Source organism: Labrus mixtus, chromosome 8, assembly GCF_963584025.1.
Source record: "Labrus mixtus chromosome 8, fLabMix1.1, whole genome shotgun sequence".
NCBI classification, from domain to species: Eukaryota; Metazoa; Chordata; class Actinopteri; order Labriformes; family Labridae; genus Labrus; species Labrus mixtus.
The window spans coordinates 18,155,087-18,168,101 of record NC_083619.1 but is presented as its reverse complement, the minus strand read 5'-3'; the positions used below and the strand labels follow the sequence as shown (position 1 = coordinate 18,168,101).

The window sequence follows — 13,015 nt, the reverse complement described above, 5'->3', positions numbered from 1 at the left end:
GTACCTCAACATAAGGATCCAGAAACATGTACTTAAGTATCTGTATTAAAACAGCAGATATCAGAGCACATCAAACTGTTGTTTGTTGACATGTACTTATCCCCGTCCTGCATTTAGAGTCTCATATAGAATACAGTGTTTAAATCAAATGCACAAAAAGTCATTTGAAACATGATGCTGGTGCTTTATTTAAAGGGATGTGAAGTAGGTATGGTTGCAGTACACATTAGCTGAAGCCAGAGACAAATCAATGGACCATCAGATCATTTCCCTTCTGGACAGTTTTGGAAAATTCCAGCAATATCAACTTCACAGCTTAGTTCACTCTTCTTGAATAATAAAAAAAAAAAGTAAAGTATGCTTGGACTACCATCAAGGAGAGATTTAATAAGCACTGAAAGGTGTTTCAAAGTGGTAGTGCTACAAGTTTCAGTTTCTCCTTAAATCTAAATAACAAGTCTTCAGGTAATATAACAAACGTTCAGAGAATATATCTTAACAATGCATGTGATCCAGTTGGCCATTGCAGCCATAGCATGCCTTAAATATACTTAATATCAGTGCAGTGTTAAACTTATCACAGTTTACCTGATATCCCACCCGGGTTCTCCCACAGACAGACGTACATACAACAATCCTTTATACATGACAATGACTCACTCGCACTGAGCACAGAGTCCATACTGGCACGACAAACATGGAGACAGCAGAGAGGTAACATGAGTGAACCTGAAAACACAGGAGACCGTGTCCTGCATAGGGGGGAAAAGGCTCAGGTATTGAACGGTTAACAATGTGTTCTTATGCTAAATCTTCTCCCAGCTGGTTAAAAACATTCTTAAGGACTGGAAATGTATTGCTACACAGTGTTACTCCTTTTGAGTATATATATTTATATATATATATAGTACATCATTTATAAATGAATATTAAGCTCCGTTTGAGGATAAAGTTTTACTTTTAAGTTCTCTTTGTTATGAATTGCAGATGAGATGTGAATCATTTACAGATGATGGTGTCAGTGCTTTAAAGAACGAGAATGCTGTCACGAGTCCTTGGAAAGGACCAGAACGAGTTCCTAACAACGCAGTAAAAATGAGGAGTTCAGAATGGTTTCTTAAAAGAGCGTTTACAGGAGAGAAGAGCAGCGCAGAGCAGCAGTTTAACCGCTCAGTTGGTGAACAGCAAGAACAATAAAAACTATCACTTATTTCACAAAAATAATGCAGATATGCATCTAATGCCGCTTTTCCTACCAGCAAGGTATCGGCCCTTTTTGACTCAACCTGCATGGAACTGGTTCTAGTATTTAGGTTCTAGTAATTTTTTTTCTTACCCAGGTGTGGCATGTGGTCGTGTCTCCACTTCAAGTACACAAGCACAGATTTAATGCAACAGACGTTATTCAATGACCTTTAGATAGGCATGTTTAATATGCTACATACTTAAGTGATGTATTAAAATGTGTACGCTGTGAACGTGCTGAAGTCACTGCCGCTGACCTTCCAACCTCCTACTTAGGGCGGACGCCGTCATGTACATGCAAGTGACTATTCTTTTACCCATCGGTCATGTGAACTCTTTTAGTTCTTTATAGGCTCAGATTGCATGGAACCACAGCTGAGGTGATACCAAGAGGAGTACCGGGTACTAGCAACAACTTGTTTCACCTTTTCCATTAAAAAAAAAGTCCAACAGAGCCTTACCATGCAGTGGAAACGAGGCATACAAATGAGATAGCGCTCTAAAAAAAAAACCTGTTTGCATTGATTTGCTTTGGATCCATCAGCGAAATGAGCGACAAACTGATCGATCTGACCAGAAATGGATAGGATAATACATATACGAATAAGAAGATTCCTCATTTTGTTTCCCTCCTCCCAAACATCTAAGCTCAGTGGTCATTTCCTGTTTGTGTCAGCAGGTCAGAGGTCAGGGAAGCGGCTGGGGTCTTCTTTGTATTCAGCGGGGATCACGAACATAGAGTCTTCAAATTCGTCGTAGCGGAACTCCTGAAAGGTGACGGTTGCTGTGATGGTGGGGAAGACGGGGATGTCTACAGGGGAGAAAACAACAGCATTATTTTTGTGACAGTTCCCCTCAAGCTCGCTCACGTCTCAGGAACACAGAGGTAAATCGACGCATACACATACCGAGTTTGACTGGAAACCCTGGAGGAAGTTTCATCTGTACAAACTCCCGGAGTTTGTTGAAGTGCTTGAACGGGGCTATGACCTCCAAAACGTTGAGTAACCTGAGGCCAGAAGAAAATTAGTGTGCAGTTTTCTTTCACATCGTTTTCCCTGCAAACATTTCCTGCAAGGTGAGGACCACCTCCTGAAATCTGAACTTGTGAAACAACAAAACAAATAAAAGTGTATAAGGAATATTTGCACTGGCTTAAGCCGGCTCCCACCTTTTGAGTAGGTCCTAGAGTCACATGCAGTTCAACCAAAGTGAAGGGGTGGCACAAACCAGCGATACGCCAATCACTGTCCTGACTCAAACGGCTTTTTGCAAAATATCGATATTTTAATTTAGTAAACAACAACAGCGCTCTAAACTGATATCCCTGCCAATTTGACTCCATACATCACTACTAGTTGAATGGACAAAGCAGAAGAAGACAGCGGGATAAAGTCAGACCACTGAACGAAAGATATTAAAGGCTGAAACATGAAAAGAGGGGAAACAGACACCAAACTGCAGTGAATGAACACATTAGCCCTTCACTTCACCTTGTTAGGAACACTTGGTATTCTTCAATTGTTTAGGTATCGTGATGCATCGTTATAGGATTGTCTCGCATTTGATTGATTATCCCACAATCGCTGTATTGTGATATTATTGTGACGCTTGAACAGATTTAAGCGTTATACAATTTAAAAAATGTATGATTTGAGAGAAATGAGTCGACCCGACTAATGGTAAAGAGTAAACACTGACAACCCATTTCACTCTAAGGACACAAGGCCTTCGGTGGTGTCATTACTTCATCAAGGTATTGAAATGCCTTCATTAGTGTTTAACCTGAGGGGAAGATGAAAGTCTGCACCTGATTTCACAGCAATCAATCAATCAATTGAATATTTGTGGAAATAGTTGCCTGGAAATCACAAATGTACGGTAAGTGACATTTCTGCCAATCCATCAATGATTCTAGAGGAAACTGTGACCTGCTGGAGAAATAATGTCTCCTAAGTGAAGCCTGATTTGAAGAGCACAATGCAATGGAAATCTAATTAGTCGTTTGTGTGAATTTCAGCCTTGACAACAATAAACAGACGTATAGACCATGATTACTTTGGTCCTTTAACTGTGTTAGAAATATAAATGAGGTCCCCTCACAGATTTATTTTGGGACCCTGTTGTAGGTTCTTACTTTCAGGTTGGTCACTGTTATGATTGAACTGTGTCGAGGTGTATACAGATCGATTCTGCTGGGATTGACACTTAAAACAACTAGGCTTTAGTGCAGTCAGTTTGTTTCTTTAGCCCAATGCTTCTATGCAAAATGATTTCTCTACAATCACTCGTCCCTTCTCTGATTAATGAACTCATACTGAACATTTACAGAGGGGTGGGGGGGGGGGTGGGGGGGGGGGGGGGGGCAATAACAATATTAGCTATTATTAAAGGGTGGAGTTTCCTTGCTGGATCCATTAAGGACCATTCAGTGCAGGAGATAAGGCAATTAACTACATTACTAAAACATAGCAGGCAAAAACAAAACCACATCCTTTATGCCTGCCTCCTCCTGCCTACTTAGTGTAACATGGCTTCAGTCTTCAATTCTTTGTCAGATTTCAAGGTAATTCAATAGTAGTTCATTTCTTTAAAATAAAAGCGAACGGTTAGCTTCCTCCATTAGCCTTAATTACCCTGTACATGCTCTAACGTCTACATTTACTAATTTAGCCTGAAACAAATGCCACAAGCTGGCAGAGGCATGATGTAAGACACAAAAGGATAGAGGAATAAGAGAGAAATATGCAGGTTTATTCCTTCAAACGCCCCAAGCACAGCTAACAAGGTGCCCTAGTTGAGATAAAAAAGTAATCACATGGTGGAGCAGTTGACTCTCTAATCCTACCGACAGTGAAACCTTTACCTAGCCCAATTATCTTCTCTGAATTATTTCATCTCTACTCTACTCTTTTCTGAAATCCCACATCTATCCAGGCGTACTCACCTGGGATCAATCTGCACAGAGAGCTTTGTAAATAGATCTGAGGAGAAATGGATGTACTTACGACTCGATGCCTAGGGGGAAATCCTGGCTCATGGCTACGGTAGCTTTGAAGTTCTTCTTGCTCTCCTTACACACGAGCTCTCTACCAAGATGAGGAGGCCTGAAGGCAGAAAAAGAAAAAAAAACACAAAGATGTTCCTTTTTTTTTTTTTTTTTTTATTAGGCATGATGGTTCACATGTGCTTCAAACCCATCTTGCCCTGATTACTTTTCTTAAGTTAGACAAAGACTGATGAAAGCTTTGAGAAGATGCGTACTTTCCCTGCTCTGCAGTGATGTACTCTTCCCAAGAAATTGTGTTGGGTGATGGAGCTGTAAGTGACTGCCGCCTCACAGGCTGAGGAGAAGACAAATGTCAGTTAGCGGCACATTCACAGTCCTGAGCACACCATCAATCATGTGTACATCAATGTTGTCTCTCCTACTTCAAAATTTTGTTCACTGATGCCGCCTCCTTTACTCAGGCTCTCCATGATGGCTTTGTTCCTCAAGATGTCCTCCTCGCTCAGGTGTTCTCGTCGTTTCCGGGACTCTAGCATCAGCCCGTTCACGGAATAGAAGTCTGCCAGGAAGTTCCCAACCCGCTCCTGTGTGGACAACAATCACATGTTTGCACCTTAGCTGGCCAAACCTGCAGCCTGAGGGACTGAACCAACTTTTCAGAAGACAAAAAAAAAACATCTTCTCTTATATTAAGAGCAGCTCTGATAAGATAAATAAAAGAGGACTAAAGTACCGTAAAATACGGATTAAAAGTCACACCAGTATATAAGATGCACTCTAATGAGAAGGTCTCTCAGAAAGTTTAAAATGTCTTCTTGCGAGACGATTTCTATTGTGTTTGATAGCTGTGTCACTCTTTTAGTTCCACCAAGCACTGTATGGAGTTTGCAGGGGGGCTGGAAAGTGGGTAGAGTCAGAAATCAGGGAAAGAGAGTGTGGGGAATGACATGTAGGAAAAGAGCCATAGGTCAGAATCGAGCCCAGGCCGCCCGCTTGGGAGGACTATTCTGTCTTAGTTATCTGAATTTCTAACACGTCACTGGATAATTACATTGTGCTTCAGTATTGAAGTGATTTAAAGAAAACATTCTGAGAGGTAAAAATCACTCTGGAACTCATCGTAGATCGAATCCTAAAATCTGAAAAGCTAGTTTGTTTGATTGATAGACATATTGTCGACAATAAAACAGACTGTGGATGTTGCTACACTCATTTTAAACTGTTTCTGGTAAAGAAAAAAATAATAAAAAAAATAGTCCAATGTCCTAAAAATGGTCTGGCCAACTTCAAGGACATCTTTTAAACATGCAGTCTTGTAATGCTTTGATTTTTCTCCTTTTAACATCTTTGAAATGTCGACTCGTGTGACTTCACATTCAGCTCTGTAAAGTCTCAGTTTTGATAAGTTACACACTTTATTATCCCTGTAGGGTAAATGTGTTTGAACCAATAAAGCTTACTGTTTTATCCTCTCTGAACAGCCAGCCGATCTGGCTGCGAGAGAAGCTGATGGACTTGGTGGACAGAGTTGCAGAGTAGACGTCACTGCTCATCAGAATATCAACCTCCTCTTCAGTCTCCATCTCAGACTCCTTGAGGGCAGGACAACAATAGTTAGGCACAACACATTCATATTAAACAGCCGATGACTCACTGTGGAAGCAGAGGCATGGTCACACGGTTCATTCACCTCGTGGTGTATTCTTTGGTACACTTTAGCTTCATTGTCGAGAACCACAAAGGACTGGGAGGGCGCTGCATCGCCGTTGAATATGAAGCTTAGATCTCCGCGCTGACACTTCATATCATTGAAGTCTATGAGAGTTGTGTCAAGTCTAAATCAAGAGGGAGGAGAAGGAGTGTGTGAAACTTTGATGTCCTACTTTTAGGATCTAAAAGAAGTCGTCGACCTGGATATGGACCAGTTGCTGCTTTAAACTCAGTGAATTAGATTCTCTTATAGAACAGCTTCATCAAACGAAGACTTTTACCTGATATTAATACCCTGCTTGTAGATTTTACAAGCATCAGATGGCAGCATCCTGGATAGCAAAGGCACTGAAATACAGAGGAGAGCTTGAATCAAGTCAGGCTTTATAAACTGTGGATGATAAACAAGTATATTTGTTTTATCTTTAGGCAACAGTTGAACCACGCAGCTACTCTAAAGAACTAGTGAAGTGCTTTCAAATTAAATCGTGTCTTCCCGGAATAATGTTTGAGAATGCGGAATGTCAACAACTTTTTGTCAACAATATGAAACTCACCCCAGCTCTGAAAGTCCCAATGCAGCTCCAGATAAAAGTCACCAAGCTACAGAAAAGGATTCAGCATAGGATTCAGCTTATTCATTATACATTTAAGTGTAGTTCACTGAAGATTTCCCATCATATACTTCAGAGATAAATACATCCTCAAGGGCAGGCGTTAATTATATATGCAAATCAAAGTCTGCAGAGATTACAGTCAAAGTTCAATGAAGCCAGTGTGACTCTTACCTCCTTCAGAGCTTTCAGTAACTTTGGCCTCTTATCCTCCACACTCTCCCTGGATTGCTGCTTTAGCTTCCGCAGTATTGCCGTGACTGAGGAAAGAAGAGGAAGAAAGAAAAAGGACCTCAATTTTTTTTTTTTTTACAAATGAAAACCTGGACTACAGCTGGTAAAGCTGCTGAATTGGAGTAAAAAGTCAAGTTTCATGCACCACCTTTGAATAACAAAGGATACAACACACACTTATGGTTAAGAGGTCTTATAGGCTAATCCCAAATTCATTGGTATCAGTTTTTGCATCAAAGAATTTGTCAGAGAGCACTGTTTAATCTTTACTACGGCTGCACGATATGAGAAAAATATGCAATATGTGCAATTCAAAACATTGTGCTAATGACAAGAATGACGATAAATAAAGAAAAATAAAGAGTGCATATTAGCTTTAACTCAGTTCATATGTCTTTCTGCTGTTCTTCAGGTTATACAGAACACCTGTTTGCAACATGTCCCTTCTAAATCCAAAATTTTAAAAAAACATCTCCACTAAATTGGCACTTATCAGAGATTAGCTGATAGTAAGACCATTTAACACAGGCACCTGTGTGAAAATTCTCACATTGAAAAACTTTGGAACCAGAGATCATTAGGCCTCCTCCCCCACGACAAATATGCCCAAATCAATAACTCAAACAAATGAGTTGCTTATGATTTTTGGCGACAGAATTCTAAATGAACTGATTTAATGTTGCAGCTCTGGTTTAGTGTTTAGTCAGAGCTGGGGCTATGAGGAAGCATCATTTCTCTGCTTCAACCTATTCCTATACAGAGGTGTCACTGTTCATATTACAAGCATCCGAATATGAGAATAGATCAGCCGATACATTACAACACTAACACGATGCGCCCTCCACTTAGTAATACTGGATGGACCGCTAAAAAGCTGCACACCTCAGACGTGTCCTGGTGCTCTTGACCAGAGGGGAAATCTGGACTAAGGAGAGAAGTGCTGACGAGGCTCTTCCTGTACTCGAGCAGCTCGTCATTGCACACAGAGACGACCAGTGAGCGAGCTGCTGACACAACGTGTGCACGTGTTAAAGCGAAAGGTGATGGTGGATGACAAGACTGCAGTGTTTCAGATGTTTTACGAAAAGATATTAAACTGTAAACCCCCCCCCCATTGAGATAACAAGCACATCACACAAGTCATCCCTGTGTGATTGCTGCTGCATGTTATTCAACCAAAGATCCTTATGTAAAAACTATTGCCAGATCTTTCTCTGCATGCCCTTGCTAATGTGTGAATGCTCCCAGTCCCCCTCCAGCCCCCCTCCAGCCTCCCCTTCCCCCTTGTGAATTATGTGACCTTCTCTAAAGCTGAACTCCTGGTCCCAGTCCCCAGCCAGTCTGCCACCACAGCCACGGAGAGCTGGGATGCATACTAACAAGGTTGAGTGTCATTTCTCTATAAACTGGGCCTCATGACCTTCATCACGTATAAGAAAGGGATGCATATAATTCATGGTTAGGTTATCTATAAAGCTAAATAGCAACATGGGAATTTAATTTACCTCAGCTTTGTCACAAAAACAGACCCTTTACTAGACACTTAGCCTGGCCTTTATACTTTCTTTTATCTTTGCTTAAATAAAAAAAAACAAAGACAAGATCATAGAATTCCAGCCCACAGACATTAGCTGGTTCCTTTCACACATATTATCTGTTTGACTCTGTTGCACTGGACGTTAGATGTGAGAGCAGCAGAGGAATCATTAAGCAGCGGATTGACCAGGCTGTAAGCTCAGTGCTTCCTCACACTAAGCCAACATTCCGGCTGCGTTCCAACCCATCTGGATAACCAGCGCTCAGAGAAAATCTCCAACATCAGCTTTTCAGCTGCGCTGACCAGACAGCAGTTTTCAAACAATTTAATTCCTCGTAAAACACTCACATACATGCTGTGAGCTCCAAAAGTGTTTGTTTCCACTTCCCCGCCTATATTTAAATAAAAGATGGTGAATTTAGACTTCTTCAATAATGTGTATATGTTGTAAAACATTGTAACAAAGTGTAATTCTTTCTTTTGCTATCTTAACATGTTCTTTGTGACAGGGTTTTCAACTCTACAACTGATTTAGTGCCCCATATGAAAGCAGAAACTTTGGGAATAAAGCAAAAAATATAATCTGTCTAACACCAGGAGATGCCAAGCTTGTACAGTCGTATCTGAAAAGACTTTACTGTCTTCCCTCCCAGGAATCATTTGCAAACCACAGGAGACTGAATATAGAATGAAATTTTGTACAACATATTAACAATTTCAAAGAATAGTCTCTGAATTTCATTTTACACAAAGAACATTTGTTCTATCCTTCCGTGTAACACAAGAAAGCAGAGCAATCCAACCACTTATAATTCCTGAACAGACGACAATTAAGATGACATTTACCCAAACGGCCACAACATTAGCATTCATACAGAAATCCACTCCAGATGCCAGCATGGCTATCTTACCAACAAACAGTGACTAACTTAGACTGACATCATAAAGCCAATCATAAAACTGTAGACCCATCACACAGGCTCAAACCTACTGTTTTTTGGGTTTTTTTTTTTTACAGTGAATGTATGATTGCAGAAGTGATACTGAGATTATAATGAACACATGCAAATACAAAACCCCTTTGACAGAAGACTGCTCTATTAGGGCAGGGCTGATGACATCACTTACTCATCTGTCTGTCACCGTAGCTGATGGCTTCTGCTAGAGGGCTCCATCCCTGTGCGTTCTTGATCTTTACAGGTGCATTATGGGCCAGTAGTAGGAGGGCACACTCTGAAAGAAAAACACAAGAAACGATTACAGAAACAATAGTGATAAATTCTTTATTACTGTCAATACTTTGTATTGTCCATGTTACTTTCAGCAGCCATGCCAAGTATAGGAGCTAGATTTTATTTTACATAACCGTTGCAAACAGAGTCTAGATAAAATATATAAACGCTTTGACTAACAATGAATCTTTATATGAAGAAAAATAAGGAACTTTTCATGCATATATTTCAGTATGTTCAGATTATCCATTAAGTAAATGCCAATAACAGTCGAGCAAACTCTACTTCTCTACTACAAGAGGGCTACACACTCTGTTGCATTTCATTTATACTTTTTTTTTTTTTTTGCTGTTGCCTAAGGGTCTAATCACAGTGGGTGTCATCTGTCACAGATCGTTAAGCTTTCAGGGGCACATTTAAAATACAACTGAATTGACTACTGCGCAAAAAAAAAAAAAGAAGACTAAAACAAGAATCCATGTCCTTACAAATTAGATGCATTGCATGCAATAAATCTAACAACTGTGCTGTACCAACAGCGTGTTATTCGGACACCGCTGAGGTCAGGTGAGACATGCTGAGTGCAGCAGGAGTGTGGAGGTTGCTCCCAATAACTGGAGGGAGACCTGAAGTGCTTTAACAGAGGCCCTTTAATGAGGCGCACAATGACAGGTGCAAAGATAGGTGTCTGAGAGATAACCTTTTGTTTCTTTTGGTTTATTCGGGTGTATTACAAAGGGCTGCTGAGACAACAAAGTATATATTTTATTCTTCTGTCAGCCTTACCTTTGTGACCCAACATCACAGCCAGGTGAAGAGGTGTGTTCCCTGAAAGAGAGGCATTTCATTATCTGTCCTTGAATCATTCAAATATATATATATATATGTTAAAAAAAACAAACAAACATGTGATCAGAGAAAGCTGAGACATCTCTTTTGTTTGAACAGATCACTTCAGCATGAGGTTTACCATGCACGTCTTTCTGAAGGATGCTGTGGGTCCTGATGAGGGAGGAGAGCCGACGTACATCTCCCTTGAACACACACTCGTGAACGGGGAACTCCAAGTCCTCACTCGTCAGGATTATGGGATTCTTGTTGTCATCATTGACGACGGTGCCGATTGACGACGAGTTGCCATTGATGTTGTTTTCGTTAAGCTGCTGTTGCTGCTGCAGCGCCGACGTTTTGACCGATCTCTGAAAAGCCTTGTTGGATTTAAAATGGTTACCGGTACCGTTCGGAATAGTCCCGTTTGAAGTCTCCTCGTACGTGTCCATTATCTCGTCATTTTTGTTGGGTTTGTTGTTATCCTTTCGCATGGTGCGTATCTTCTCACCTGTCATGATGATAACAGTGATGCCTTACCGTGTGTTATCAGGCGAAGTGTGTTATTACTGGGCTACAGTGAGATGTGGCATAAATCTGCGAGAACAGATTTTTTTTTTTTTTTAAAAAGGGCTTCTTAGTACTTTAAAGCAAACAGCACTGTTTCCCGTAGTTTACACCTGCTTTAGCACGTTAGCTCCCAGCAAACATTAGCTCTCTTGCCCCCAATAAAATTGACTATGGAGGGTGCGGCGATGAAAACCAAAAATAATGCTAAACATAACAGAACATACACGCGCTAAATCAACACACATCTATAAATAAGAACGAAAATCAAACGACTACATCATCGTATCTTCGACTTGCTTTTTTAAAATAGTATCGAATCACTTTGCTTTGCCGCAAAATTCAGGCGGACGCAAGAAGGTACATAGAAGCCAGACGGAGCTAACGTTACTGCTAGCAGTGAGAGATCTCGCGAGATTTTCTTTCTTTTTTTTTTATGAACGCGATTATGCAGTGAACGTCATCTTCACGAGACCCGCTTCTTTCGCTCTACGTCGGAAGGAAGCCCAGATAGTTTCGCTAGCAAAATCCCTGCGAGCTGTGTTGTTGTTTTCATTCGAGAATGGCGGCCTCCAAGAAGGGGAAGAAAGTCGTGAATCAAGAGGAGCTTCGGCGCCTCATGAGGGCAAAACAAAGGCAAACAACGGACAAGAAGCGAGTGGAGTCTCCTTTCGCTAAATACAACAGTCTCGACCACCTGAGCTGCGTCCTGTGCAATGTGCAGGTGAAGTCAGAACTCGTGTGGCCAGCTCATGTGCTGGGAAAGCAACATAAAGAGAAGGTGGCCGAGCTGAAGGGAGCGAAATCTCAGCCGGTGGCACCACAGGGTCAACCACTGAAGAGGAAAACACAGGAGAGTGAAGACATTCAGGGGAAAAGGGCGAAACCTTCGTCTAGTGCGGGCCAATCTTCATCAGAGCTGCCGGGAGACTTTTTTGAGAAACCCAGCGAAAAGGAAGCATCCACTATCAAGAAGTCTGCAGGTCTGAGCCTTTTAGCCGGAGTTTATAATGATGAAGAAGATGCAGAAGAAGATGCACAAGAGGCGGGCATCGCAGATCCCCCTCCAGTGGGATTACCAAGCGATTTCTTTGACAGCTCCGTCCCATCCACACCCAGCATTTCCCACTCGGGATCCATCCTCAAAGCAGACGAGCAGGAGAAAAGCACGGAGAAGAAAGACAACACCGCCGAGGCGCTGCCAGAGGGATTCTTCGACGACCCCGTGAGAGATGCCAAAGTGCGCAAAGTCGACGCGCCCAAAGATCAGATGGACAAGGAGTGGGAAGAGTTTCAAAAGGAGATTCGGCAGGTGAACACGAAGTCAGACGCCATCGTGGCGGAGGACGACGAGGAGGGTCGCCTCGAACGTCAGATCGACGAAATCGACGAGCAAATTCAGTGTTACAAGAGAGTTGAAATACTGAGAGACAAGAGGGACGTGGCGAAGAGCAAGTCCCTGCCCAGGAAAGAGGAACACATGGAAGTAGATGCCAGCAATGAGGATGACGAGGAGGAGCTGCTGGGACTTCTGTCCGGAGACTGGAGGGCTAAAGGAGCACTGGCCTGAAGGTTTTGCCACAAGTTGGTCCAGAATGCAAATAAAATACAGTCCTCAGGGACGGATGACTCCCACAATACAAAAACTGTAAATGTTTGTAAGGAGAACTTCAGCGGCTCTTTTTTGTATGTTTCAGACTGGATTCATTTCTGTGTTGTGATGTTAAACAGGCTTGTAAAAAAAATATTGTTTATATGATGATTTAATACACCAGACATACCACAAATGAAACCTTTTTAACTTTTGTTTATTTATTGGTGCTCACACAATAACACATTCGTAAAACCTCCCATGTTCTAGTAGCAGCATGGATCCAAAAAAACCTACACCTCGATGGCCAAAGCGGTTACATTTTCAGCTCAACTAACCATTGTCCTGCAAAAAGGAGTAGTTGACTATGTTAAGTTCATAAATAATTTGTTCATGTTACATTATGAGCAACATGCAAAGCACAACATAATCACTTTAAAAAAAATG

At 41.5% G+C, this 13,015-nt stretch overlaps 2 protein-coding genes across 2 annotated transcripts; one reads left to right on the top strand and one right to left on the bottom strand.

The window, feature by feature from the left end:
- Positions 1 to 163: 163 nt before the first annotated feature.
- LOC132979223 (ankyrin repeat domain-containing protein 13C-like) lies at positions 164 to 10,985 on the bottom strand. The gene is made up of 13 exons (XM_061044840.1): positions 10,553 to 10,985; positions 10,369 to 10,410; positions 9,479 to 9,583; positions 6,754 to 6,839; positions 6,523 to 6,568; positions 6,247 to 6,313; positions 5,946 to 6,090; positions 5,716 to 5,847; positions 4,678 to 4,839; positions 4,510 to 4,589; positions 4,254 to 4,352; positions 2,154 to 2,254; positions 164 to 2,056 (listed from the first exon to the last, which is right to left on the bottom strand). Exons 1-13 carry the CDS (start codon positions 10,926 to 10,928, stop codon positions 1,926 to 1,928), a joined length of 1,572 nt encoding a protein of 523 aa, XP_060900823.1. The 5' UTR covers positions 10,929 to 10,985; the 3' UTR covers positions 164 to 1,925.
- A 503-nt stretch (positions 10,986 to 11,488) lies between these two features.
- Positions 11,489 to 12,769, top strand: znf830 (zinc finger protein 830). The gene has a single exon (XM_061044839.1). It carries the CDS (start codon positions 11,540 to 11,542, stop codon positions 12,545 to 12,547), a length of 1,008 nt encoding a protein of 335 aa, XP_060900822.1. The 5' UTR covers positions 11,489 to 11,539; the 3' UTR covers positions 12,548 to 12,769.
- The last annotated feature ends 246 nt before the right edge of the window (positions 12,770 to 13,015 follow it).

Excerpts from the sequence above, each read along its gene's own strand:
- LOC132979223 (XM_061044840.1), bottom strand. The coding sequence starts at position 10,928 with ATGACAGGTGAGAAGATACGCACCATGCGAAAGGATAACAACAAACCC. Across the intron at positions 6,569-6,753 it reads TACTGAAAGCTCTGAAGGAG|CTTGGTGACTTTTATCTGGA; the intron begins GTAAGAGTCACA and ends CCTTTTCTGTAG. Across the intron at positions 2,255-4,253 it reads TTCCCCCTAGGCATCGAGTC|GTTACTCAACGTTTTGGAGG; the intron begins GTAAGTACATCC and ends TTCTGGCCTCAG.
- znf830 (XM_061044839.1), top strand. The coding sequence starts at position 11,540 with ATGGCGGCCTCCAAGAAGGGGAAGAAAGTCGTGAATCAAGAGGAGCTT.